Consider the following 27,830-nt stretch of genomic DNA (forward strand, 5'->3'; position numbering starts at 1 on the left):
CCCAAGCCAGTTCTTAATCATCGCACCACTCAGCCAGCCCTGTTTCATTTTTAAGAATGTCAGATACTACTGTCTCCTTATGTTTGAGAAACCTGCAGAACCTCTGAAGAGGACCCCCAAGGGACCTCCTTTTCCAGTGGGGGATGAGCTGAGCCTATAGAAACTCTCTGAGCTCCCCATAAGAAGGCATAACCCCCAAATCATAGGATATGGGAACAGAAAGGGACCTTAGAGACCTTCTCTGTCACCAGTGGGGGATGGCGAAGGGGAGGATGTGTGTGGATGGGCTCATCTAATAGTTTTCACTGCTGTATCTCATCTCTTCTAAAACACATGGTTTTCTTATTTAACAATCAAGTGTCATTATTTAAATGGCAGTTTAAAAAATGTATCCGTGGTGCATCACATAAAGGAGCATCTTACAATCAATGACAGCTTACCATCAGTGAGATGGTGGCATTGTTTTGCTTTATTTTTGTAACTGACTTGGAAATTCATTGAACAAGAGGACCCGTTGGTCAAGTACATTGTCACCTGGCTTTACTGAGATCATGAAAAATCTGCCAGTTTAGCAATTCCTTCGAGAGCTGAGGGTGTGGCCCATACATTTTGATGCCCTGAAACAGAGCCTATGAACTGCTTGTGGAGATGATAATCCTGATGGGGACACCAATGGCAACCCCGTTCCCAGGGTTCTGGGGGTGCTTAGATGCTATTGTTGCTTTTCCTTCGACTCTGTGGAAACTTACTTGATTTCATGGCAACGGAGGATTTGGGTAGTTTGTACACGTTACTGGGCAGCCAGTAGGGCTCCCCTACATGGCAGAGAATGTGAAAGAATGTAAAAAGTCCAGGCAAACCTGTCCTGCATTCTGTCTACTATTTGTTTTACGGGCATGTTGTACAAATGGATTAAAAATGGCCCGTGTATTGGCCCCTATGTTGTTTACTTCACAGTGGGCTAGAACCATTAGCTCCAAGCCCACCAGCACCAGAGTCAAATTTTTACACATCCAGTGGCTTTAAATAGAGCCCAAATGAGTATATTTTTACCCAGCCAGAGCCTGCCTGCTCTGCATAACTTACAACTCATGAAAATGGACCCAACATCTGCTCTCCATAGATAAGACAAACCCCAGGCCTGTAGAAGCTTCCAGACCACTGTTGTCCTTTGGAGCTCTCTGCAGTGACCCTATTTCCAAATAAGGTCCCATTCTGAAGTCCTGGGGGATAGGACTTCAACACATGGGTTGTGAAGGACATAATTCAACCTATAATAATCCATAACTCATAATTGTTTTCTTTTCTGGGGGAGTTTCCTTTAGGTCATTGGCTGTTGTGAGAGGAAAGGCCTCTCAACATTCACAAACCAGCCCCTGGTCTTCTCCGGGCTGTGGGGGCAGCACGGGCCGCTATGATGCACATTAGTTCAGGATACGTTCCCTCTCAGGCCCCAGAAACGCCATCACAGGGTACAGGCTGCCCACAGAGGACACAGGACGGGGAGAGGGGGTCCAGTCCAGCGTGAGGCCTTGGGCTGCATCTGCTTCTTCAGAGTCTTGTTCCTGAGCTAGTCATCTTTTCCTGACCTGGTCCCAACTCCACTGGCGACAAGCATTTGCTCCCTTGCTGGTTTGCTTCGCCCTTCATGTCGTTGCCCTCCATCACCTTTGGGGCTAACACCTTGGCTCTTGCTCCTGGTTGCCATGGTCACCTTGAGTAACATCTCTGAAGCATCCCACCTCTGCACCTCTCCTGTGGGGATACATGCACACCACACCCCAGCTTCCTGGGGGACTTGAGAATGCTACTCAGAGGACACCAACTCCACTCGTGGATTGGAGAGACTCTTCGCGTAAGCGTTGGCCTATCTGTGGTCAACTTGGCCCCAGCTTACCCCACCCCCAAGAAGAAAGCCAGGACCATTTCCTGGAACCCCTTCCTGTCTGGTTCCTGGTCAGGGTTTGCAAATGAGAGGCACTCCTAAAATGAGGAAGAAGAAAAAGGAAAGGCCGTTCTTCTTCAGAGACAGTTGCAGCCAGACCTGTGAGGAATTGAGAATCAGGATGTCTTCCTGCAGTGCTCTCAAGAGCCATTTCTTTGCTGCTGCAGAGGAAGCCTGTGGGAGCTTCCTAGATGCTCTCGACAGTGCAACTTCCAAGGTCCATCTGCTTGAGTGTCGTAGGCTGAGCAGCCTTTGGTGTAAGTGTCTCTGACCTTCACTCTCCTAGGTCTTCCAATAGCTCACTAGACCCCTAATTCTCCAAATTAAATCTTCGAATACCTGGAGGACATAGAATCGCTTCTGTAGTCTCAGTTGAATCCTGACTGAAATAGAGAGAAGCAGCAAATCTCCAATGAGGAAAAATGTCTTATACCTCTGAACAGACACTTCATAAAAGAATCTATGTAAATGGGTAACAAGCATGTGAAAAAGGTATTCAATATGTTAGTCATTAGGAAAATGCAAATGAAAACCACGATGAGCTACCATTTCACACCCACTAGAGAGGCTAAAACGCAAAAGACCGACCATATCAAGCGCTGATGAGGACATGAAGCAACTGGGCAGTTTCTTTCAAAGTAAAACCTATACTTATCCTATGACCTGGCAATTTCACTCCTGGATGTTTTACCCAAGAGAAACAAAAACATGTCCACCAAAAGATCTGTAAAAGAACATACATGGTAGGTTTGTTTGTATAATAGTAGCTTAATAGCTGGGAGGAACCCCGTTTGCTGTAAACAACAGACCTCAACAGGAGGCTGGGTAAATACATTGAGGTAAATCCATACAATGCCATGAAAAGGAACAAACCACGGACAGAGGCAATACCTTGAAGAATCTCAAAATTATAAGAGAAGCCAGGTGCAAAAGATTGATTGAATAATTCTATTTATGTGAAGCTCTAGAACAGATAAAATGAATCTGCATTGATAGAAATCACGATAGTGGTTACACGACTTGGGGCAGGGGTGGGTAACTGGCAGGGCCAGGCAATAGGGGCCTTTCTAAAGTGATAGAAATACACTACATCTTGACTGAGGTAGTCATTACATGGGTGTAGAATGCCTTGAAGTGTATACTGTGGATCTATTCATTTTATTGTACTTAAACAAACAAACAAACAAACAAACAAACAAACAAAAACAGCTCAGGGATTTCCTTCTCCGATTCCCAGAGGCATTGCCTAGACCTCCAGAGAGGTCAGCCTCACCCCAGGGGCAAGGAACGGAGTGTCTAAACCCGAGGAACTGAAGGCAGAGTGATGGAACCGAGGAAAACATAGATGGTCCATGTACTCGACATAGCCTCACCTCTCTGCACTCTCCAGGTACTAATGTGCATTTATTTTGTGCTAGAACATGTCACTTGTTTCACATACATTTAGTCCTGGGAGGAAGTCAACAACAACAACAAATCCAATACCTGAAGCTCTGACCAGTTAAACAACACACAGCTAGCTAGGCCGACAACTCGAGTCTTCCGATTCCAAGGCCAGCGTGTTCTCTGGGGAGGACGCTAAGTGGGGGAACTCCTGTCCCTGGCTCATTTGGGTCTGCAGCCTGAGCAAAGGTAGAGGTGGCACTTTCATCTGCCAGTGGCTCTCACACTGACTTTTCCTCCTTTGTTTTACATCTAAGCCTGAAGGTCTTCCTTGGTCCTTTCTCCAAAAACGTTCTTTTGTTTCACCTGGACGAACTCACAGAAACGTTGCTGACTTACGTTTGCAAATCCCTTAGGGCTTGGCACAACTTACAGGCCTGGAACGTGCTGGCCCTATAACACAGCTGCAGATGGGGAAAGAGTTGGGAGCCAATTAATGGCCAAGGTCATTGGAAAAACTATGAAAGCGGCCTCACGTGTTAGGCCCTGAGGGCTACTTCAGCAGCAAACCCAGGTCAGCGCGGCAGGAAAATGCCCCCACCTCCACTCTGCCAAAGCACCTGCTTCCTGAAGGGGCTGAGGTCCCGATGAGACATGATGTCATTGGTTTTTATCACGTCTCAGTGAGGCGACCTTCCAGGAGAGGGGACAGAAAAACGGGGCCCTGCGGAGATGAAGTACCTGAGCTGGCCAAAGAAACATTTCCAGCCTGTTGGATCAGGTCCCCAAGTTTCAAGCATAAAGCCGCCTTGTCAGACTCGCCTAGACCATGGTCTCTGAGAGGGCCACACGACCCTTGGCGAGTTCCTTCCATGGAATTGTCTGTGAAATAAAAAAAAACGTTTAATTTCTTAAAAGGTCTAGGAGCGCGTATCTAAATGGAAGGTATTGTGGCCATGGAGAAATAAAATATTTAATTGCTAACTAAAACAGATGAAAAGTTCCTTTAATCTTAAGAAAAATAAAATTCAGCAACATTTTATATATGTATATATCGTTCACCTGTTGAAATAATGTTGTTTTTCTGTGTTGGGAGTTTAATTTTGAAATTCTGGCTAATTCTATTTTCTCTGTCCTCTGCCAGGAGCAGATGTTAAATCCATTTTATTTTATTATATTTTTGTCTATATTAAAGTATTAATGAAACACATGCACAGAGGCAATAAGCATTAAATAATGCCAACTACTCATAACGAAAGCTTCCAGTCCCCCTGTCTTACCCCAGCCTCCTTCACTCTTTCTAAGGCCTCCGGTATAATCTCTTGTGCATTTTCCTTTGGTTGGGACTGAGAAGGAAACACATTTAGACCAGAGTCCATCCCTAAGAAAGATAAGGTGTTCGGGGAGAGGATGTCTTATTAGGTCTACACGAATTGCTCTACCACATATCTTTTGTTCTTTTAATAGAAAAATCTGCCCTCTTGTTAAATTTTTTTTTTCAGTTGAAGAATCATACTCTACAGATAAGTGAACAAATTAATCAGTACAGATAAAATGTATGGTCACAAAGCGCACATCCCCATGTTATCATCATCCTGGTCAAGAAATGGAACCTGACCAGCATTTCATTATCATTACAGATGAGTTTTGCCTTTCTGAAATTTCTAAAAATGGAACCACTCAGTATGTAATCGTCATGCCTCGCTTCTTTGACTTAACACTTTTGTGAGATTTACTCAGGTTGTTACATGTAACTACAATTGTTTAGTTGCCATTTCTGCATAGTTGACAATGACAATAATGTATTTAATCCATGTTATGATTGATGGACATGTGGCTTGTGTCCCATGTTGGGGACCACAAATAACACTGCCGTAACCATTTTTGTCTTCTGGGTCATAAGTGCAGGCATTTCTGATGTGTACATACCTATGAGTAAAACTGCAGTGTCATAGGGTACATGCAGATTCAACTTTAGTAGATAAATGAGAGTATTATTTATTTATTTATTTATTGGTTAATTTTCTTTGTGAGAATCCCCTTCACTTTTTTTTTTTTTTAAGATTTTTATTGGGGAATTGGGGGAAGGGGAACAGACAAGTTGCTGCCCTTTTGTTCTTCAGTCTAGTTGTGGAGGACATTACTTCACTGGCCCAAGTTGGCACCATCATTGCGCTCTTCCCGGGCGAGGCAGATCAGTCGCCGGCTTCTGGACGGCTGCTCCCTGCGGTTGCTGGCCGCTCACGCTGGCTGCTGGCTACACGCGGTAGCCCATGGCAACCCACTGCCACAGGGACTGCAGCCTACGCCGTCGCCGGCGACTCACGGCAGCCCAGCTCCAGGTTGAGCTGTTGTTCAGCATCTTAGCTGTAGAGGGCAGTGTCACTGGCCCTCATATGTGGGATCCAAACAGGGGCCCTCTGGCATCCCAAGCCAGTTCTTAACCAACGCGCCACTCGGCCGGCCCAATGAGAGTGTTTTTTAAAGTAAACCAATGTACCTTTTCGCCAATAACATAGTTGAGTTTGAATTGCTGTACATCCTTGCTAATATTTGACACTGTCAGTCATTTTAATTTTAGCCAATCTAGTCGATGTGTACTGGTAACACATTTAATTTGCATTTCCCTGATGCCTAAAAGAAGTTGACTGTCTTTTCACTGACTTTCGAACACTGGGTGTCCATTTGTGAAATTCTCAAGTCCCTTGTCCAGTTTTCTTTTGTGTTGCCTTTTTCTTACTGATTGTATTTCTTTCATATTTTGGCTCTAAGTTCTTTTCAGATACATGTGTTATTTTTATGTGCTATGGTTTGCCTTTTTACCCGCTGATGGTTTTTTCTGATGGATAGAAGGTCCTACTTTAAATCTTTTGATTTCCTTCTTCTCCTGATCTTGGCCCTATTTACTGTCTTGTAGCTCCCCAATGCCTTTAAATAGATTTAAAAAAACAGTTTCTCTAGCTTTTCTAGATGTTCCCAATGGAAGAATCGGGTGGAACTCTCTCAGGCCCTCACTATTAATTTGTGTTAGTTCTTCTGGCATTTTATATTTCTCAGTGCACACTCAGAATGCTATTTCTTGATATAGCATTCTAGACATTTTATATTGATTTTATATTGTGGCAGGTGAGCATTTATCTATCTTACACTTGTACTTCATATTCTCCTGCCCTCCCAATAGAGTTATTTCATAATTTTGAACTTTCAACCACATTTACTTTACATTATATCAGGACTATCTGAAATATTAGTCACTGCAGATTCAAGTGGTTGATGAGAAATTTTCAAAGTCAGTTGTGTTTGGGGTGAATTGGATTTGGGGTGATGAATCTGAAGTTTTCAGCAGCCTCACACAATATTATAGATTTTCCAGAATAGTCAGTTTCGAATACAGTAAGTATTGGCCCTTCTTAGACTGAACTGTCGTGGTCCCTCCCATTTAGGAGTGACCCCGAAAGACCCCACTCTGTGGAATTTGTCAGTTTACCGAGGCCTGACTTAGAATGACAGGAGAAGCTGCTTAGCAAGTAGCATCTCAGCTGACCACGGGCACCCCCATCTCCACCTGGCACTGCTAGTCTTCACTTTTGCAGCAACTCTTGTGAAGTGAGACTTGGAAAAGGGCCTCCGAAAGAATTCCAAATGCTGGCAACAGGACACGTAGGGTCTTTCGCCATGGAGCTTACAGCCCAGAGGGGTGGGTGAGCGGCCAGACAAGTTCACACACTGAAAGGAAGCAGGAGGTAGTGCTTGTTTCAGAAAGAACAGCTAAAGGGTCAAGAGTGTGCACAGAAGGAAGAGAGGACTTTGGGCTGGACGCACCCCAGGAGGCTTGGCGGGCTGGAATTTGAAGAACATGTAGGATAGATGTGCAGAGATGAGAGAACATTCCAGAAGGAAGGGGGTAGAATGGGGTGTGTGTGTGTGAGCTGTGCATATGAAAAGTGTTAATGCATGCGCCATTGTTCACATATAAAAGCAATAAGTGCAGCACAAGCTCAGTCTCACGGATCAGAGGGGGCCCAAAGAAGCCAGGATGAGAACAGCTAGTGTGCGCGTGTGTGTGTGTGTGTGTGTGTGTGTGTGTGTGTGTGTGTGTGTGTGTTCTGGAGGAGTTAGGATTGGGGAGGGGCACAGTGAGGAGGGGCACAGTGAGGAAAAGGGAGGGACATTTTGGAATGCTGGGTCTCAGGCCTAGGTGTGCTCCACAAACAGAGGCAGCTGACCTGGGGCTATGCTGGACTTGGAGGAAGCCGTATATGAAGTCACAGGGTAATTTTGGCACACCTTCCCTCGTTTAAATTTTCTTAATACTTTTCCAGAAAAACGTTCCTATATCAAAATAAACATTAAAAAATGAAACAGAATGCAAACTACATGCAGATTTCTTTTGTGATAAAAAAAAAAAACAAAACCTCAGAAATTTCGACCAACTCCAGGGTGTGCTCCCTCTTGTGGCCGTTTGGGGCAACTAAGAACAAGATCTGAGAAGTCCTGATATCCTTGGCCAATTCCATTTTCACGGCCACTCTATGAGGTAGATATGATCACGCCTCCAGGCAAAAAAACTAAGGCCCAGCAAGGGTGTTTAGCATGCTTGAGGTCACAGAGCTAAAAAGCAGCAGAATCAGAACCCAAACCAGGATCTGTGTCCACAGGCTACGTTCTTTCCACAATAGCCTGAGTGGATGATAAATGATAAAAAAGAAATAAAGCTGAGATAGTTCGGTGCTAAATCACAGAAGGTCTTAAACAATGGTTGCCTGCAAAACAAAAACAAAAACAAAAAAAACACTCATGGTCCACTGGGATTAAATCTGGAGGAGCTGAAGGTAAGAAGAGGAAGACTGCTATGGCCACAAGAGATCTAGTTGTTCTCATCCTGGCCTCTTTAGCGCCACCTCTCAGCCCCGTGACTGAGCGTGACCTGCACCCAGCTATGGCATTGTGCCCAAGGCAGACGTAGGAAGCATGCCTCATTTTCTGTTTGTTTTCTACTCAGTGTTTTCCTGTAGAGCACAGAGAGCTCGGACTCATTTGCCAGCTCCTTCATGTCCGCCATCTGTAACTTTTCTCAAGGCGCCCCACCCACGACTAGGAAATATTCCGTAGTATTCGTAGAATCGTCCAGATCCATTTCTTTCCATGTGGAGGTCAGTGAGACAAAACATTGTGTTGCTATGAACATCAAGAGCTTTATGTTGTTTTCATAGTAGGAAAAAACAAAACAAAACAAAAAGCAAACCAAAAAAAAACACACAACTTCAAAAAGGACCCTCAGAAGGTAACTTAGTGCAAATATAAAGTTCCCTGTGGCTTGACATCAGCTGAAACTACTCCTTTGACTAGGAGATGGTTGCTATAGTTTGCAGCTGAACGTCATTGTCTGTCTTCTCCTTTCCTTTCTTTAGTATGTGTTGAGAAAGTTTATGGAGAAACCAGTCAACGTCCTGGAGATCCTCAGGCCACCTCAGGTACTGCTGTTTCTGTACAAATCCTCTGATGGACTCATGTTTCATCAGCTGGTACTGGGACAAGGAGCCGACCACCACCATGATGAGGGCGCTGTTGAGGTCAGCTAAGCTCCTGCTCTGGGCGTAACTGAAGGCTTCGAGGCACCACCCGTCTCTAAGGAAATGTCTGCTCACAAGACACACAATCTTTCTGCTGCTCCACACGGCACTGTGGATATTGGTGAGGTGGTTTTCCCCCGGTACAAAATCTCTTTCTTCAAAGCACAGGTTCAATCTGTTTTGGTCACTGTACTGGGCATCCAGGGGTTTGAGCAAAGCGTTCTGCACCCATTCAAAGTCTTTGCTATTGAAGCACAAATAGGCATCATATTTGTATGTATCGTAGGGTCTTCCCTTGGTTTGGTCCCTGAACACCAATCTCTGGGTTGTCTTATAACAGTTGAAACAAAACCCCCGGAACTTCGCAACTATGAGGACGGTCGTGAGGAACAGGGTCAAAGTGACAGTGAATAAGATGAAAAGGGAAAACTTTAGGGACTTTAAGACTTCCTCTTCATCACAACCCTCCACGGACAGAGAGTAGAGGGAAGTCCCAGAGAGCGAGTCGGGGTACATGCAGTATATGTCTGCATGAGACCCAAATATAGTGACATTGGTTTGATTGAGCCACCTGATGAAAGCGCTGAGTTCACACTCACAGATGAACTTGTTATGAGTTATGTCCACGAAACTAAGTGATGCAAATACATTAGGATCAGGAGATAGGAGCTGGTTTCTGGACACATCCAGGATCTCTAAATTAGGAGGTAAGTCGTTAGGAGAAAGAGAGGTCAGCCTGTTGGAATTGAGGCTGAGACCCCTTAATGCAGTCAGATAGCTAAATACTCCAGGTGGAAGGAAATTCAGGTAGTTATTATTCAAGTATAGGACCTGGAGACGGGAAAGCCCCTTAAAAACATCCCAACAGGACCCACTCTCCCAGGCAAGTTGCAACATATTCTCTCCAAGGAAAAGCTTTTCTAAGCTGAGACTCTTTGAAGGGGCATGACTTGGGTTACAAGAGGAAAAGCGATTTTGATTTAAAATGAGAATCTTGAGGTGAGGTACCTGGAGAAGAAAGTAGAGATTATCCAGACTTTCTAGTCTGTTCTCTGATAATTGGATAAAGTTGGCTGTAAGTGCGATGTTTGGCAAACTCACCAGTTTATTGCCACCCAAATAGATATAAGATATGCTTGGAATAAAATCAATTGTTTGCAGAGCATTATCCCGGAGGTCTAGCGTATTTAACTTTCCCAGGAATTTGAATGTGTGTTCCTGAATGATTCCAATGTGATTCTTTTGCAGATCAATATATTCCACCTTGGGTAGTCCATAGAAGTTAGAATTATAAAGTTCCCCTAGAAGGTTATATGACAGATTAAGAACTTGGAGGTTGTCCAGTCCATAAAACGCCTCATCTTTAATCTCGTTTATCTTGTTGTGGGCAACGTTCAGAAGTTTCAACTCCTTGAGGGCCTCAAAGAGCCGGAAGTTCAGGGAGAAGATAAATCCATGTGAAAGGTCTAAACGTATCACTGAGCTTCTGGCCAGGCCGGCAAATGTATCCCGGTCAGGTTCTTTCATGTTTTGGAAGCCAAACCCAGGACCCAAAATGTGGTGGGCAAGAACCAAAGAGGAAATCTGGCTTCCATTGATGGCATTGCAAAAGTTTCTTGTGATGTCCGCGGTCCAGCCATTGAGGGAAACATCTAAGGTCTCCAGGACCATGTTTCTGAACGGGTTCATACACTTCCCCCAGTCCACTGAGACCCTGCTGTACAGGTGATTAGATGCAAGGCGTAAAAGGGAGAGTGTTTTCCCTTGGAGGGGCTTGAGCTCATGCTCACATACCACAGCTATTTCGTTGAGCAAAAAATCAATGGATTTCAAGGAATTCAGTTCCGAGAATGAAGGATGAAGGGAAAGGCTACGGATCTGATTGTAGGCCAGGTCCAGGCGAGACAAAGAATGCAAATTCCTGAAATAACCATCTTTTAACACTGCATCAGAGAGCCCGCAGGAGAACAGCCTAAGTTCGAACAGATGGGGCAGTCCCTGAAAAGCATCCGGATGCAAGAAGCCTATCTGACTTTTGCCCAAGTCCAAGATTCTAAGATTGGGCAGGTTTCTGAAGGCTTCTTTGTCAATAGTGAAGGAGGTAAACTGAGTTCCGAGTTCCAGCAGCTTCAGCTGCCCCAGGAAGGGGAATGATGTGGCTGTCACTGCCTGGATATAATTGAAGCTTAGCAGGAGGGTCTCAGTGGTGTTGAGAACCTGGGGGACCTGGGTGAGGTTGCAGAAACGATAGAAGGCCCTCTGACCATCAGAGGAGCAGGGAGAAATTCCAAGCAGAGGGCTGGCCATGAGTACCACTCCTAAGAGAAGGTCAAGGTGAAACGCCATGATCCTATGGAGAAGAAGAGAATGAAAACACAGGCATCCTAGCTTGAGGCATGGCACAGGGGTCCCTAGACCTTGGGGGATTCTTGGAGCTTTAATGTGATGTGCCTGCTCTCTTAGACCATGTGTTCCTCTGGTTCCATGGACATGGCTGTTGACAGATATTGTCTGGCGTAGACAGAGCTCTTCTCACTCTATCACTTATATTGCATTTTTTTACATAATACAGTGGACTTCAACTGTTTTGAGGTTATGGACCCCTTCAAGAATCCAATGACAGCTCTGATTGCCCTCCAAAAAATGCACATTTGCATCACTAACCAAGTTTTGCACCCAACTTCAGGGGGTTCGCTGACCTCCTGAAGCCTGCCCCTGGCAACCTCAAACTGAGAACCCTTAGTTTACATATAACAACCACCACATTTTATATTCCACAAAAGGGCCTGGAAAACTTTCTGTAAAGGGTCAAATGATAGATATTTTAGGCTATGCAGTTCAAACGCCATAGTTTGCTGACCTCTGTTCTAGAAGAAAAGGGAACAGGAACTTTGATTTTATAAATGAAGAGTTTAAGTGACTGCTAGATAAACATGTTCTGATATTGAACTGCCAGGAAAGTGAAACCTTGGGTTGCGAGTAACTTGGTTTGCGAGTGTTCCGCAAAATGAGCAAACATTTCTAATACATTTTAACGTGGTAAACGAGCCACGTCTTGTAATACGAGTAGTTTGTTTCCGGAATGAACTATGCTCGCAAACCAAGGCATGACTGTATTTTGGGGAAAGAACTACCATCGCCCCCTAGTTGCTGACAGTTTTGCAGCCACTGTAACCAGACAAAAATCTTGGCAGAGACATGGGAGTGAGAGCACCAGCTCAGAATAACAGAGTTAAATTTTCTAATTTCACTCCTGTCTCTTTAAAGATGACTCAGGGCTGGCCCCCAATGCATATACTGAACTAGGTGACTTATTCGTGGTAACAAGTGGTGGAATAGAGCCCCAAACCACATATGTTCCAACATATTCAACTTTCAAGTCCATAATAGGGAAGTTAAAATTAAACTAAAGTGGATAAAGTAAGCTGAACAAATAGATTTTAAAGAATATTATTTGGGTTCCTGTTGTATTACAAAGATACCATGTAGATCTATTTTCTTATGAAATACAGAAAGATGGGACGTAACTACATTTTTATCTCTGAAGCAGACCTCTATGGGTCAAGTGCCAAGACAGGTGAGCAGAGGATCCAGGTGAGCTAGGGAGCTGACAAGAGTCTAGAGGGGCAGCTCATGAAGATAGAGCTGGGAGGACGGACCACCCAAGCAGGGGGTCCTGGGATGGGGGCCGGAAGCCAAAATGGGTTGAAGTAAATATAAATGAGCACTGATATTGGGCAGATCTGATCTACAGATAGAACCAGGCAGTGCAGCTGTTTTAGGCCTGATAAAGCCTCAAAAAGATGAGAGTCCAAGAGTGGTGTCCAGGCCGGGTGAGAGAGTGGGTGGGGAGCAGGTGTGGACATAGGGGTATCCAAGAGGGAAGACCAAGTGACCTAAAACCGTAAGCCCTAAATGGCTTGAAGCCAGAGGGGGCAGAGGAGGGGAGAGTGTTTGGCATAAGACCCAGAAGAAGCTTGTCCAGTCTGGGCCACTTCTCCCCAAGTGCGGGGTGCAGGGAACAGCTTTTGATCCCACCAGAGGAGTGCGCCATCTAGTGGTTTCAAGCATCCAGTTCTCTGAGAGCTGGTAGAGGAAGAAAAGAGAGCGACAGGGGCAGTGTGCTTCTAAACCATTATTAAAAAAAACAATGAAAAGCAACCCACACAACTACTTATACTGTTCTGTCATCAGGGGACATATGGATTCCTTCCTAGATCTCACCGTGCTACGCAAAATGACAGTAAATACACAGGGCTTCTAGGGACAAAGAGGCTAGGGTACAACACTCAAAAACTTCATCAGTAGCACATAAAAACGCAAATATAAATAGTAGCACCGTTTCGAACGTCACGTGGTTAAGAAGTACATCAACACTGCAACCAATAATCCCTTTACCTTGAAAAACCCCCGAGGGTTGCTTGTGGGAGTGGGCGTCCGAGGGCCACTGCTCGTGAGCTGTTTGTGAAGTGCGGAGGCAGGGAGTGATTTGATATCAGACAGAAAGATGTACTTAATGCCCCTGAACTGTACACTTACGTTGGTTAAAATGGTGAATTTTATGTTAGTATATTTTATCACATAAAAAAAAAAAACTAACGAGAAAAAAAAGCCAACACAACTGACTGACACCCCAGCCTAAGTCCTAGAAATTCGGGTTCCGTAGGTCTGGTGGAGCCTGGAAAGTGCATTTTACAGCCGATTGCCAGGCACTTTGAAGCAAGTGGGTCTCAGGCCATGGTTTGAGAAACACTGGTGTAAAGGAGTCCCTCCAACTCATGGAACCCCATGATTCTCTCAGAGCAAGAAAGATTGCTGGTGAGAGATTTAGAGGGAGGTTGAGTATTGGGTTTTTATTCCGAAGGCTTGGCTGACTTGTATCCAGGGCTTTGTGGGGGAACAGGAGCAACACATCAATGCAGCCTCAATGCTCCGCCAAGCGCTGTTAATTAAGATAATGAGACCAGAGGGAGAAGGGGCAGCATTTCTTTCATTTGAGTTGCATTCATTTAGCTTTAATCCCGGCCATTAGCGGAGCAGGTTCCCTTTCTTGGCTTAATTGCCTGGACAGCACTGCTGTTCACCTGAGTTCTGGGTTGTAGTGTCTCCCCAGGAAACAGGCCTGTGCGTCTAGGGGCACCCCTGCTCCCCGGACACCACCGTTGGCCTGCAGACCCCTCTGGCTGGAGCCAGGGCTGCTCCTGTGCTAACTTACTGCTTGATCCTTAACAAATAACAGCAGTAATGGGTTCCTTGGCAGGACCCGGGATTCTGAGTTGGGCCGCAAGCAAGGCTGTAGAGATAATGCTTCTCCTAGCAGGTGGTGGCCCGCAGCTGGCAGCTGGCCGGGGCACTGGGCATGGAGAATTTGTGGTCCAAGAGGAACACTGAATCCATTTCCAAATGGGTGCTTGGGAGAGGGTCTCCAAAGTTCACGCAGCAATAAAAGTCCTGGATGGAGTCCAAATGTGGGTGTTGAAAGCAAGTTTAGCCTTGGATAGAGGCTCATGGCCAGTGGACAAGGTGAATGTTACAAAACAAAGGCGTTTTCTAGATGCAGAGTACAGCACCCTGTTGGAACAAGCCAGCAGGTGAGCACCATGAAGTCTGAAACGTTGCTGGGGCCACAGTCCTTCCAGCCCAGTATCCTGCCTCTGACGATATAGTTCCAATGAAACACTGTAGGTGACAGCACAGCCATGAACTTGAGTTTGCTCCCCAGGTACAATTCTAACTTCCTTCACAAACCATCATGACTTTGAGGCTCTTCAGGAGTGACCTCTTTTTCGGTCAGCACTGCCTCTGCTTGTGGTGATCAGCTGCTGTGGTTAGAATTTGTACTTGTCCTGAAGAAGTCTTCCTGGGCTGAGCCTTCCGCTCTGTGGGGATCACTATGCCAGATGCTGACAAGTCACTGTATGTCGGGGATTCGTGACCCCAGACACTCCAGAGCAGTGATGCTCAAAGCGGGGAGGGGACGTCCTGGACCAGAAATGTCAGCATCACCTGAGACTGCTGAGCCCCACAAATGCTCGGGCCCCACCCCAGTCCTACTGAATCAGAAGTTCTGGAGTTGGGGCCTGGTGGGCTGTGACATCGGGCCTCTGGGTGACCCTAATGTACACTCACATTGAAAACCCACCGGGCTCGAGTCTGGAGGGAGGACAGAAATATTCTAATGACCACGGTAGCATACAGTGAGCTACTGATATGCTCATCCCCACACAACTCTGAGCTTCCTCTCCTCCCTCACCCTCCCAGGCTTTTCAAGGTAGTATTGTTATCCCCATGAGACAGATGAGGAAACTGGGGCCCAGAGAAGTTATGTAACATACTTAAGACCACAATGCCCTATCTACTGTGTGCTGCCCTCTCTTGTCTCCTGTAAGCTTAGTGCCTCTGGTGTGGCGGCGCCGTGGTTCAGTACGGGGTACTGCTGTTGCCCACCCCTCCATCATCATCTGCTAATCCTGTGGTCACTTCCCCTCAGTCACAAAGGGTGTTGGCCCTGGCTCCAGTGGAAGGCTAACCTCTCCGTCCCCTGTCCTGTTAACCTTTTGTGACGCTCCGCCTTCCCCCCACCGTCACTTGTTCCTGAGACGGCCCCTCTGAAATGCTGGCTTCTCTTCCCATCATAAACTTCATCTTCCAGGTCTCTCATGCCCTCACCTCCACTCCACCGACCCTCTGATGGCCTTGTAATTCCCCTTAGACCTTCCCTGCCCTGGAAATGTATCCCCTTTCTTCTACATCTCCATCATTCTAGACCCCACAGACCTCCTCAAACCCTCTTTCAACACCTTCAACTCTCCCGCCTCCTTGCTCTTGTCCTCCATCTGTCTACACCAGCTGCCTGCCTGTGTGCCTACACCCGGTGGCTGAGTTGTCAGAAAAACCCACACGATGGTGCACTGGTGCTCACACAGTCATGCAGTAGCCTCAAGCACACTGTGTCCTCAATACGATGTTCACACACCCCAAATCCCCCCTCTCCTATCCCCTCAGGAGTGGTTCCAAACGTCACCGGTTTCCCTCACCCTCCCGCCTTGCCTCGGCCAGCTCAGAAATAGTCAACCTGACTTCCCATTTCCAGGAGAAAGGAAGGCCTGACCCTTGACCTGCAGCCATTGGGGTGACCCACTGTGTCAGGACAGCCACATCCACAGGAGGGCTCACTGGGAGTCCTGGGGGCAGCACCCTGCGGTGCCACTGGGAGGTGGGCTCTGGGCACAAGAGAGTTTGGCCAGGCTGAGGGCAGCTCACGCACAGGCTAGTGCAGTCAGAGAGGCTGCTCCGTGGCCAGGGACAGGTTGTCCATTCATGCAAGTCAAAAGGAAAGGGTGCTTCTCAGCCACTTCTCAAACGCATCACACGCCTGAGAAGTAACAGCCATTGCATCTTCTGTGAGCGTCACTGAGTAATGTGGTAAAAGTCTGACCACTGGTTATTGTTCCCCAAAAAGGAGTCAGAAAATCAGCATATTCAGCTTCTGCACACTGGCACATTCTCAGGAGGATGGCTTATTTATTCACTGGTGCTTGGGGGTCCATTAAGGTCTGTTCACATCTCTCGGTGTGTGTGACTCCATAATACAAAGCATGTCTATTAAGTCAAGCGAGTGAGAAATTCCCTTTTTAGGAGTAGTCTCTGTTCCATTAGCGATGTCGTGGAGGGCAGGGTTGGGGATGTCCTGAGGAACTCTGTCAAATGCCTTACTCAGCTCCCCCAAAGTGAGAGCCTTGGGGGCTGCAGCCTTTTGGAGCCTGGTCTAGCCCTGCCTCACTCATCGTCATCTCGGGTTATGGCCCCTTATTTCCACACTTCAGGGTACATGTTCTTCCAATCTAACTGGGTGGGCGAGGGCCTACTGCTTTCCTTAATGCCCCACTGGAAGAAGCTTCAAGTACGACATCGATGTGCTTGATAACCAATTCTGTGAAGTTGACCTCAGGACACCACCAGCATCGATTCACCTCCCTTCTAATTGTCTGCCGCTGCTCAGCTTCCTGGCCCCATCGTCTCCTGCGGGGGTCATTGCAGTGAGCTCCTAGCTAATCCACCCCAGTAAGCCTTAGTCTGACACGCACATCTCTCACTCAGCTGCCCAAGGGGGCTTGCAGAGCACAGCTCTGATCAGAGTCCTTTGTTGGTGCCTTCTGTCCACCAAGGTCAGAAGCTTCAGGGCATAAGAGTTCAAGGTCCTCCACTGAGGATTATCATCTAATCCTGGAATGGTTGATCGGAGGAGGGACCTTAACGCTTGATCCCTCTCATTTAACAGAAGGGGAAAGTCAAGCCAACCTACCTTCCTGGCTGTGTGTACAGTCTTGCCCTGAAGTCTGCTTTCTCAGACCTTGGCCTCCATCTGATTTCTCTGCTTCGGCTGGTTCCTGGGTTTGAACGCTTGTATTTGTCTCATTAGCTTATCCAATTCCAACTCACCCTTCAAAGGCTATCTCAGAGGCTGGCTCTTCCATCAAACAGTTCTCATATTCCTACCGGTACACTTTATCTCCCTCCCTTGATATTCTGTCAACGTCTCCACAATAGCTTTTTAATTATACTCTATGCCTTCCCCCCAAGGTTGTAAATTTCGTGAGGGCAGGGACCCTGAAGTATGTAGCACAACTTAAGCACCCTCATGATCTTTTCCCCATTAATACTTTTTATCATCGTTGTATTTAAAGTTTATTTTTAATTAGTTGAGTGACTATTAGAATAGTTTCAGGCATACAACTTAGTGATTTGACATTTATGTACCTTACGAAGTGGTCGGCACGATAAGTCTAATACCCACCTGACACCGTACATAGTTATTACAATATTATTGACTATATTCCCCATACTGTACTTTACATCCCTGTGACTTATAACTAGAAGTTTGTACTTGTTTCCCCAGTAATATTTTGAAGAAGATTTATGTTCATCAGGAGTACTTACCTCCCAGCCCGAGCACAAAGAGCTTCTAATATGTTCTTCCTATTCTGGGGGCACAGGCTCCTGGCTGTTTAAGGACATCAGTTCCCAACACTGTAGGAACTTCATCACTGTGATGACGGTGCTCAGTGTTTGTTCAGTGAATTGAGAGCAAGAGCTTTGGTTTTCCTAAGGGAGAATAAGAAAGCCAGTTAAGGGGGAGAAAACATTACATAGGTATTTCTCCATGCCATACAGCAATTTTCTTTGTAGAAAAACTTAAGACCGTAGGGGTGTCTCTTAGTGAGTGGAATTTTAACTGGAAAAGATCAAGGCCTTTTTTGTCAATCAAGGCATGTGGTTCCAAGCTGAAGGGATCTTGAGAAATCTCAGGCCCAGCCTGTGGTTCAGAAGGTCGGTGTCTAAGCCACTCAGACTTTCTTTCTTGTAACCCCATGAAGGGAAACCCTCCACTTTCATAATCCAACCCATTTTTATTAAATCACAGGGGTGGTGAAGTCCCTTCCATGATATTTCTGTGGTCATTTGGTTACTGGGGACTCAAGGACAAGGATGACAATCCACTGTCTGCTCCACAGTGAGCAGGGAACTTGCAGGTTGCTAGGAGAAAACAGCTAAGTTCGCCATTGCAGTGTGACATTCTAAGCAGCACAGCTGGGTATATTATGTCTGAGTTAGGAGACTGTGAGTAAGTACCAGGTCTCAGATTTTGGATGAGAAGGGTCCTGAGAGTTGAACGACATGCAGTCCTTTTCATTATTTTATAGATGAGTACACTGATGCTGAGAGGTTAAGCATGTGCCTAGGGTCACACATCTATTACATTGTGAAACTATGCGGGAGACCAGTTCCCACAGGTCCAGGGGTTCCCTCAGGTGGAGACGGAGTCAGTGAGGAAAGAGAAGAAAGACGCTCAGAAACACAGGAGCGCTTTCAAGAAGAAGTGTCTCAGTTTATTTTTAACAGCATGTCCTTTTTATAATGGACAGTTGACTATTATTGAGCTGTTTTTTCCAGAGTTAAACTTGTACCTATTAGGAAGTTGTTTTTCTTATATGTTCTCTCCCAGGGTCTATTTTTCTGAGAAGTGGTTTTGCTCAGAGTTTTACCTTCTTGTGATGTTTCTGATATAGCCTGATCTATTCTATACTAATGACTAACTTATCCTAACTATGTTTCAATCTTTACCAAAGCTGAATTTCTACCTTAGCACCTAAAGGATGTTTACTATAACTACTTAGCAATTGTTTCAAGCACTATTGGGTAAATAGAGTCCTAACAATGATAAGGTGCATAACTTATCTATTATTAAGAAACTAACAGTAAAACAGAATTATTGTAATAGGTCTAAAACTCACTTATTTGGTTAAAGTAAATAAAACAATCAATATAAGAAGGGGTGTCAGATCTTTATCCTACTGGGGGCATCCAAAGGGGAATTTAAAATTTCCAAGACGTAAAGCAGTATGTTTCTCAGTCAGAGCTTCAGAATTTGTCACAATAGCAGGGTGCTTGGCCATGTCAGACACTGAGGTGCAGCCGGCTCCCGACAAAACTAGGACTTGAATCCACCTGCAAACTTAGTTGCCATTTTGATCTTTCAAAAAAAATCAAAACTGAATATGCCATGAAACAGACAGTCTCAAAGGGTGCTCTGCATACGAATCACCTGTTGATCTTGCTGAACCGCTTGTTCTAATTCAGCCAAGCTGGGCTGGCTGGGACCCGCGATTCTGTATTTCTAACAAACCTCCAAGTGATGCTGAGGTTGCTGGCTCATAATTTGGGTGGTAAGGACTTAAGTGACCTGCTATTTGCATCATGGCTCACTACTCAGGCTGCTTCGTTTTCCTGGAAATGAGGTATGATCAAGATGCGCCCCGATCACTTTTGAGAAGGGACTATATGAATAGTCACCCCTCAATTCTTCTCAGCCTTGAAGGGTGAAGCATCAGATGATTGCTCAAAGAGGAGTCACTGGAGGCTTTTGAGGAGCTGGACAGGTCACATCGTGTTACTTGGAGCTATGGAAATAGGAGAGCTTGAGCGCCGTTTTTTATTCCAGGAGAGGTGCTTCTCTTGGCCACCAGCAGGGGGCGCACCAAGGGCAGAGCGGAGCCCGCAGGAGAGGCTGAGCTGGGGGCCTGGAGGTCACCAGCTTCTCTAAGCTGAGCTCCACTGGGAAGCTCGTCTTGCTTGCTTACGTTTAGAGTGCACAAAGGTGCTCCAGGCAGGCCAGCCATTCCCAAAGCACAGGGAGAGGAGCTGACTACTGAATTTCAAAACAGGACTCTGCCGTCTTTTCTTCCTGAGCATGCGCCTTAGGAGGACTTACCCAGCCCCTCCACACGCACGCTTTGAGGCTCTGTATCTGTTTTTGTACACAATTTTGATTGTTTTTGAAAGAACAAAATAACAACGAAGTTTGTAGTTGAATTTGAATCCTTGAATTTAATAGATGCGTGACCTTGAGCAACAGTTTAACCTCTCTTAGCAACAAGAACAGTTTTACTTCCCCCAGGAAGCATCAACAGTGGCTTCTGCGAACACCCCAGTGTCTGAACCAGAGAATCAGTTCCTAATGCATAGTCCTGTTATTTCTTGCTTACTTAAGTGGACAGGCATCATTTATCCAACTGCACCTCGCCAGAAATGGATTCCTTTTAGGAACCACTGAAGGAGAACAGTAAGAGAAGGAAATGAAATTTCTCAATACGCGGGGATGATTTCATGTTTCTCTTTTCTACACTCACAGGAAATTCTGTAAAAGCGTCCCCTCTTATCTTTAATATCTTTAAATGGTGGTCCTCCCACACCACGAAACAAAATCAGCAGCAGCAGCCAGAAGCATCGATATTCTACAGACAGTATGTTGAAAACCCAAGTGGTTTGGGGTACAGACTGACTCCTCTTCAGTCTGCCCATTATAAACTCTTTAGCAAGCTGTTTTAAAGCATCTGATGGAAAGAAACAATTCCATCCAAGCGATTATTAAAAACTAACAACTAGCACAACACTTATAACATTTACAATCGTTGGGAAACAATAGCTCGCCAAGGAACTGCACTTCTTTCTACCTGCCTTCAGGTTCAGGCAGCACCAATGTTCTCAATTAGAAAATGAACATCTGAGGCTCTGATAGCCTCCCTGAATGCAACTCAGCTAAAGCTAACGTGTTGATGGGCAGAGCAAATTGCCAGGAAAAATGGGCAGTGGCAAGGTCAGAAGCCAGAGCAGATGAGAGCTGGAGAGCCTGACTAGTCACATCCCCTGAAAGTAATGACACAGACAATCTGCTGAGAGCAGCAAAAATCATTTGGACGGGGATGCAAATGGGAAGCAGTTGGACGGGTGGGGGCACTGGGAAGAAAAACCTTATTAAACTGTGATCCGTTCGACACAGAGAATGGAAATGTGAAGGGAGAGAATAAAACACTTGGGATCTGTACTAGGCGGGATCTAGAGTCTGTGCTGGGCTAGCAAAAGCATTGAGAGACACCTCCCTAGGAGGATAAAATCAAGTCCACTCAGCAGCTGATCGAGACGCCCCCCGGTTGGGAGTGAAGGAGAGAAGGGGGGTCAGGCCAGTAGGAGGAGGTCTAGGGTCTCCATGCCAGCAAGGTGCACAGGAAGAAAGATGACTCCATGAGTGGTACCATGGGGACTGAGCAGGGACAGGCAAGGGCTGGGAACCACACCCCTGCTGGAAGCAGTTCCAGTTCATGCCAGAGGCCCAGTTTCCTGGGCCGCCAGGGAGGTTCATGGAGCGTGGACTCTGCCCTGGGCCAGATGCCCAGGGTGGCTGTGCTCCATCTGAGTGGGGGGTAGAGTCACCCAGAGACTTGGTTCCAACTTCCTGTGGGTGGTAACTTCTAGGATGCCTGAGATCAGGGCAAAAGCACTGGGCTGGGAGGGGGGAAACCTCGGTTCTTGTCCTCCCCCGGCCAGCATCTGGGCGTCTTTGACAAGTTTAACTGCCCTTGTTCTGTTTCTGTATGTGTATACTGGCGAGTGTGAACTGGAAGCATTTTCTTTCGTAGCCCTGTAAACTCTACAATTGCTATCTAATGAGATTTGCTGAGTGTCATGACAGCCATGGACCCATATATACCCTGGCCATAAATAGCAACTTTTCCCCCTAAGGATTTACTCTCAGAGGGGATTGCTTCTGCGGCTAGATAATCTTTTGAGAGTCAAAAACGATTGTATTTCCCCTCCTTGAGTTCCACCCGCCTCCACATCTCTAGCAGTCTCCCCAAGTCATTGCCCCAGGTCAGGTATGTGGAAGGACTGTACCCAGAAGTAGTCTGGCTTTAGGTCAAGGATGCAGAGGCTTTTCCAGGATGTTCAGAAAACATCCAAACATCCAGGGAGGCAACGAGGAGAAGCAGAGAGGCTTGGAAGAAACAGGAAGGGAAAAACAGGTCTGTGGGTCCCAGCAGGACAGGACTCTAGCAAGACTCCAGAATTCAGCCGTGTGGTCCATAAACAGCAGAGACCAGGGAGTGAGGACAAGGGCATGCTCACTGGTAACTGGTGTCGACCAGCCTGGGGAGCAGGACCACCCCCACTTCTGCCCCGAGGTCCTGACAATGCATAACACCGGGAAGTTGTGACACAACTCTGGGGTCGTTTCTATTCTTGCCAGCCTGATAAGACAAAGGCTCTAAACTAATATTAAGTTGATATCTAGAAAAGGAGAGGCAATATTTCTTACAAACCTAAGCATGTTAGATATTGACACTTTCTACCCCTTCATTTTGCATGTTGGGAAAGAAAATAAAGGTAGCCTTGGAACTATAGATGCTCCTCAACTTAAAGTGGGGTTACATCCCAATAAACCCATCCTAGGTTGAAAATATCCTAAGTTGAAAATACATTTAATACACCTATCAAACATCAGAGCTAGCTTACCTTAAATGTGCCCAGAAGACTTACATTAGCCTACAGGTGGGCAAAATCACCTAACACAAAGCGTATTTTATAATAAAGTGTTGAATACTTCATGTCATTATTGAATACTGAAAGTGAAAAACACAATGGTTGTATATGGGTATCAGTTGCGCACCATCGTAAAGTAAAAAAATCATAAGTAGAATCCATCGTAAGTCGGAGACCATGTGTATCTAGAACAAGTTATGTCTCTGACCATGAGGAGGAGGAAGCTAAGATGACAAACTCAGGGCTGAAAGTGGCTTTACTTCTTGCCTTGATTATGGCTGTCTAAGTTCAAATGCGGGCTCAGTGTTCCGGTCTACAAAACAAGTGGTTCTGAAGATTAAATGAGATGACACATAGAGCTCTTATTTTGGGTCTTTTGCAATGCCTTGCATGTAGTCGATTATTTGTTGACTATCTCATTACTTATTGACTATCAAAGCCAGTCTAACCCACAGTGAAACTGGATCTGAATAGATCATTGGTTTGGTGACCTTGGAGTAGTCATGCTGTCAGCAGTGCCAGGACTCTGAAACACGTGGCAGCATCAGAAACATGGACATCAGTCTACAGTAAAGCATGAACTTGCTTTTTGTCACCTGAAAAATTAGAATAATAACACCCACCTCATAGGTGCTCAGAACAGTGTCTGGCTCAGAGTCAATGCTATTTGTGTGACTGCTGTTATTATGGGTGTTACTAATTTGTGCATAGTGAAGGATAAAAACATCTGGCCAGCGCCATTATGAAGGAAGGTGGAGTTTAGGGGCATGTGAGACAAGTTTACCACGAGCCAGGGGGGTGAGACCCAATCATTTCAGCATTGCAACATCCTAGGGTTGGATTTAGCAATACCATAACTTTGGAGATTACCCAAAATGCAAGTTCTCTGGGACACTTGTGGGGAAGAGAAGAGAAGGGAGGAACGTTTACATGAAATGCAATCAATGTGGAGAGGGGGCATTTATCCAAATGTCTTAGCATAAATGGTCTCCTTCTCTCCTACATTCAACTGTGGTCCGATCTCTTGTTAGAAAACATACAAACAAAAAAAGTCTTCTCTTGACACGACCACTCCTCCCTTCTTGCCGAAAGATAATTTATCCTTTCTTTCGTGGCCAGATTCCTCAGACATGAAGTCGAAAGATTCCACCCACTGCTCCCACCGCCCATGAACTGGCCTTTTTTTGACCCCATCTGGCCTTCCTAGGGGAGGTGGCCCCTTTCTCACCTATTCTTGTCTGAGCTTCCCAGTTCTCTTGTTTAGCAAGGACAGCGTGGGCCTCCTATTTCTTCTTAAAATATCTGTTCCTTTGGTGTCCCTGATTTTCTCTCTTTCTGTCATGCTGTTTCCCACTGGGTCATCCTGTTCTCCCACACTCTGGCTTGCTGCTTCTCCCCAGGACCTTGATCTTGGCTTAGGCTTGTTTCCACAGTGGTCACATTTGCTTTCACAAGTTGAACCATCCTGACCATGCCCCCAAATCTACCTCTAGCCCTGACATCTCGCTGGTACTCACAATGTGTGTATATTTCAGCTGATTAAAGGGCATCCCCATGTGGATGTCCTATTATAACTTCAGATGCAATGTGCCCCAAAGTGACTTAATGATATTTTGAATTTTGAAAATCTTCCTGCAAACGGAAATATTTTTGCACAGTGCTCAGAAGCATATCAGCGGGCCTCTCCCTGGGCCGGGGACCCAAGTCTTGTGTGACACCACCTCCACCTGCCTTGCAGGTGGTAAGCAAACCTTCCCCTTGCCCGTCTTTGTAATCACCAAATCCTATTTTTTTTCCTTTCCAAATGTATCTAGAGTTGTCCTTCCTTTTACATTTTCATCATCCAGGTTCAGTCTTCCATCCACTACGTGTCTATTGGGCACTGTCTCTCAGGAAAGATGTCAGTAGGTGGGGCTTCCTCATGGAGAAACTCAGGCACAGCCTCTGAGGGCTAACGGTCACGAGCACAGAGGCTGCCACACGAGGGCACAGCATGATGCTGTTAGAGAATGTGCACGCATGTGGCAGAGGCAGACACACACCCAGCCGGAGGGATCTCCAGGCCCAGGGGACATGGACACTGAGTCCTAAGGATCAGGGGGAGTAATCTAGAGCTAGCAGTGGGCGTTCTTGGCAGAGGCTGCCCAACAGCATGGTCAAAGGAGAGGAGGGAGCCGAGGCCCGAGAGTGGCTCAAAAGGTGGAAATATGAGTTCAAGGTGGGAGGTGATGGAAGGTGAGGCTAGAGAGGGTACCCTGGGGCCCAATCAAGAAGGACCTTGCATCCCTTCTGGGGGCTGCTAAGGGTTTGAGCACTGCTGCTTCATTGAACTCAGACTCCTTAAGGCCTCTGAGATTGAGCTCTACCACTTATCCAGTCTTATATTCCCAATAATAATGCTTAATCCACGCCTTCTGCTCCAAGTAAGTGAGGTGTCTCATGGTGCCCTGTATATGGCCAAAATTCAATCAAGAATCATTCCCCAAATGCCTGCTGTGTGCCAGCCACCAACTTTGGCTCAGAGGACTACAAGGTGAGTGACACACAGCCTCGCCTCAGAAAATGGGGCAAAGACCTCTCAACTCCAATGGGCAATACAGGGTGTTAAAAGCTTCAACAGAGGTTCGTGCAAGGAGCAACGGAGGCCAAAGCAGGCGTTCCCCACTTGGCTTGAGGACCAGGGAGTTGGGGTCAGGGTGGGGAAGCAAGGAAAGTCTTCAGTGCAGAAGATGCCATTTGAGACGCTTCTTAAAAAACACAGAGGGTTCTCCAACAGCATTCGGCACAGGACAGCATATGTAAAGACAGAAAGGGGTGCAAAAAATGCTTGGTCAGACCTCAGGGCAAGTCAGCGAGGCAGGGGACAGGCAGAGGAGCAGGAGCTGCAGCGGAGAGGGAGGGAGGGTACTCGGGCTGCATCTGGTGAGCAGTGACTCCTTTGTTGTTCTGAGTTTCACATTAGCCTCCGCCTTCCTTCCCTCTTCCTGGCCCTGACCCAGCCTGTTAGTTCTAAATGTGGCTTAAAACCATGTAGCTCTCCAGGCCCTGTCTGCCTTCTCCAGCCCACACTGGCTGTCCCGCTTTCACACTTAACAGCACTCTAATGGTTTCACAGGCGCTGGGTTTGTCTCCCCATCTAAACCTGGAAGCTTCTGAAGGGCAGGAAGAGTGCCTTACACTTGAGTCGGTCCTATAGAGCTGAGCACGCTTGGCCCACACTGTGTGGAGCTGCAAAGCCAGCCCTGGGGAGCCCCGAAGCTGGAGGCCTAACTGAATGTTTGGGTCTGCCTTCTGCATCTTTTTCCGCAAAACTAAGAGTGAAACAGACACATTTGGGTTCTGTAACCACACATTTCAGTGTTTTCTTGCTATCTGAGAGTCTGAGGGCACACAGAGACAAGCAAGCAGGCCTACGGGGATTTCAACACTCAGCAAAGCCAAACTTCCCTATGTGAGGCTGGACACAACTTCCTCACATGTCTTCCCTCCTCAGAAACAAAACCAAAAAGCTACCAGGGTTGGCTTTGCATTCAGACAAAGGAATCTCAAAGCTTCCTGCTTTGCTCAGAGCTATAAGGCCCAAGGGGGTGACCTGTGACATCACCTAAGATAGAAGTACCAGTCAGGCTGATATGCATAGTTGTGGGTATACTGATTGTAAAAATAGGCTTGGTTATCACTTTGGACTGGGTGCCTTATTTGGGAACCCCCTAGGGCCACCCCAAAATCCCACAACTAAGGGATTAGCATCTAGCACCACAGACGTTCTCCCAGGGTCCAGCCTCAGGGTTTCCTTTCTGACTGGCTGTGCCTGGTACACTGGGAGGTTGCTGGCCATTGTCTTCTGCGCTCAAGACCAAGGGTGATGCAACTCAGGGAGTCCAGGAGACCTTGGACAGACTTGTCAGAGCGCAGGCCAGCTCAGTCAATGTACGGAAAAGTGATCAGACCACACACGTCTGGATAGGGCATGGGGCTGTTTCCCAGGGCAGCACATCATCGCCAATGGCCCTGAGTGAGGGAACAGCCTCCCAGATGCACTTGACGTTCAATAGGGCATGGTATTGACTAGACTATTGCTCAGCAACCATATCTACCTGAAGGACACTGGGGTTAAGCCGCCTGTGTGTGGGTCACAGTGCTAGATAGGTGTGTTCCCATACTTGGTGACTACATAGCTAACCCCGCCGGTAAGAAAAACCCTCAGCATCATTTCTCCCGCAACTTGGCCTCAGCAGCTTCCTAAGGCAGCACTCCTCACCCGCAAGACCAACAACCAAACCCACCCTCACTGCTTAGAGAACGTAGTTTAACTGTGCTTTACCAGGGCAGCTGTCACTATGCTCTTATCTCCATGGGCAGATTTTTTTTTTTATTAACATAAAAGCCAACAATATTTACCTTGGAGCCTCTGCCAAGCTGCTGTATGTGGTACTGTGGGGTGGGGGTGGCGGGTTCAAGGCGTTTTGTTGAGCAGCTCAGGGAACTTTCTAGGATTTCTATGGCTCTGTTGGAGGCGGCTGACTCCCTCTTCCAAGGAAGACAGGGAAGTCACCTGCCCCTTCCCAGGGCGGGGACAAAGTGAAAACGAATGTCTGATAAGACTGTTCCAAGGTGGAGATGCAGTGATTTCCTCGCAGCCAGCAGAAGGTATCCACATGCTCCCCTCCTTCCCCGCCCAAGGGACCCCCCGACAGCCAAGGGGTCCCCCAACACTGCCTGCGGACTCCCCGAGGGGCAGAGAGCGCGGTCCAAGGGATGGGAAGCCTGGCGCATGGAAGAGAGCTGAAAAGAGTCCAGGACGCCCCTGGAGGGAAACGGGCGCCTGACCGCTGCAGGCAGCTTGGTCTCCGGGACTCCGGGACTCCGGGGTCCCACCCTGTCCCCTGCTAGGGGACGCGGACCCTCGCCTGCTGTCGTTCACGGCAGGGCACTCACCTCCGTGAGGTCTCCCCACGCCACACGCGCCTCGGCTCGCTCCTCCTTGCGGTCCATGGGGCGCCCTAAGTTCGCCGGGCTCCCGAAGAACCCGCGGGCCCCAGCCACCCGGA

General features: G+C 46.8%; 1 protein-coding gene across 5 annotated transcripts; it reads right to left on the bottom strand.

The window, feature by feature from the left end:
• Positions 1 to 446: 446 nt before the first annotated feature.
• TLR5 (toll like receptor 5) lies at positions 447 to 27,830 on the bottom strand. 5 transcript variants are annotated; one of them, XM_019639666.1, is made up of 5 exons: positions 27,718 to 27,830; positions 17,842 to 18,006; positions 7,555 to 11,251; positions 4,070 to 4,210; positions 447 to 2,328 (listed from the first exon to the last, which is right to left on the bottom strand). In XM_019639666.1, the coding sequence occupies exon 3, from the start codon at positions 11,245 to 11,247 to the stop codon at positions 8,674 to 8,676; it is 2,574 nt and encodes an 857-aa protein (XP_019495211.1). In that variant the 5' UTR covers positions 11,248 to 11,251; positions 17,842 to 18,006; positions 27,718 to 27,830; the 3' UTR covers positions 447 to 2,328; positions 4,070 to 4,210; positions 7,555 to 8,673. The 5 variants fall into 5 exon arrangements, 4 of the variants coding, with proteins under 4 accessions (XP_019495211.1, XP_019495209.1, XP_019495208.1 ...); XM_019639664.1 differs by having other exon boundaries at positions 447 to 3,792; XM_019639663.1 differs by having other exon boundaries at positions 3,431 to 4,210.

Source organism: Hipposideros armiger, unplaced genomic scaffold, assembly GCF_001890085.2.
Source record: "Hipposideros armiger isolate ML-2016 unplaced genomic scaffold, ASM189008v1 scaffold_45, whole genome shotgun sequence".
In the NCBI taxonomy this organism is placed as follows: Eukaryota; Metazoa; Chordata; class Mammalia; order Chiroptera; family Hipposideridae; genus Hipposideros; species Hipposideros armiger.

Coding starts and splice junctions, on each gene's coding strand:
- TLR5 (XM_019639666.1), bottom strand. CDS start 11,247: ATGGCGTTTCACCTTGACCTTCTCTTAGGAGTGGTACTCATGGCCAGC.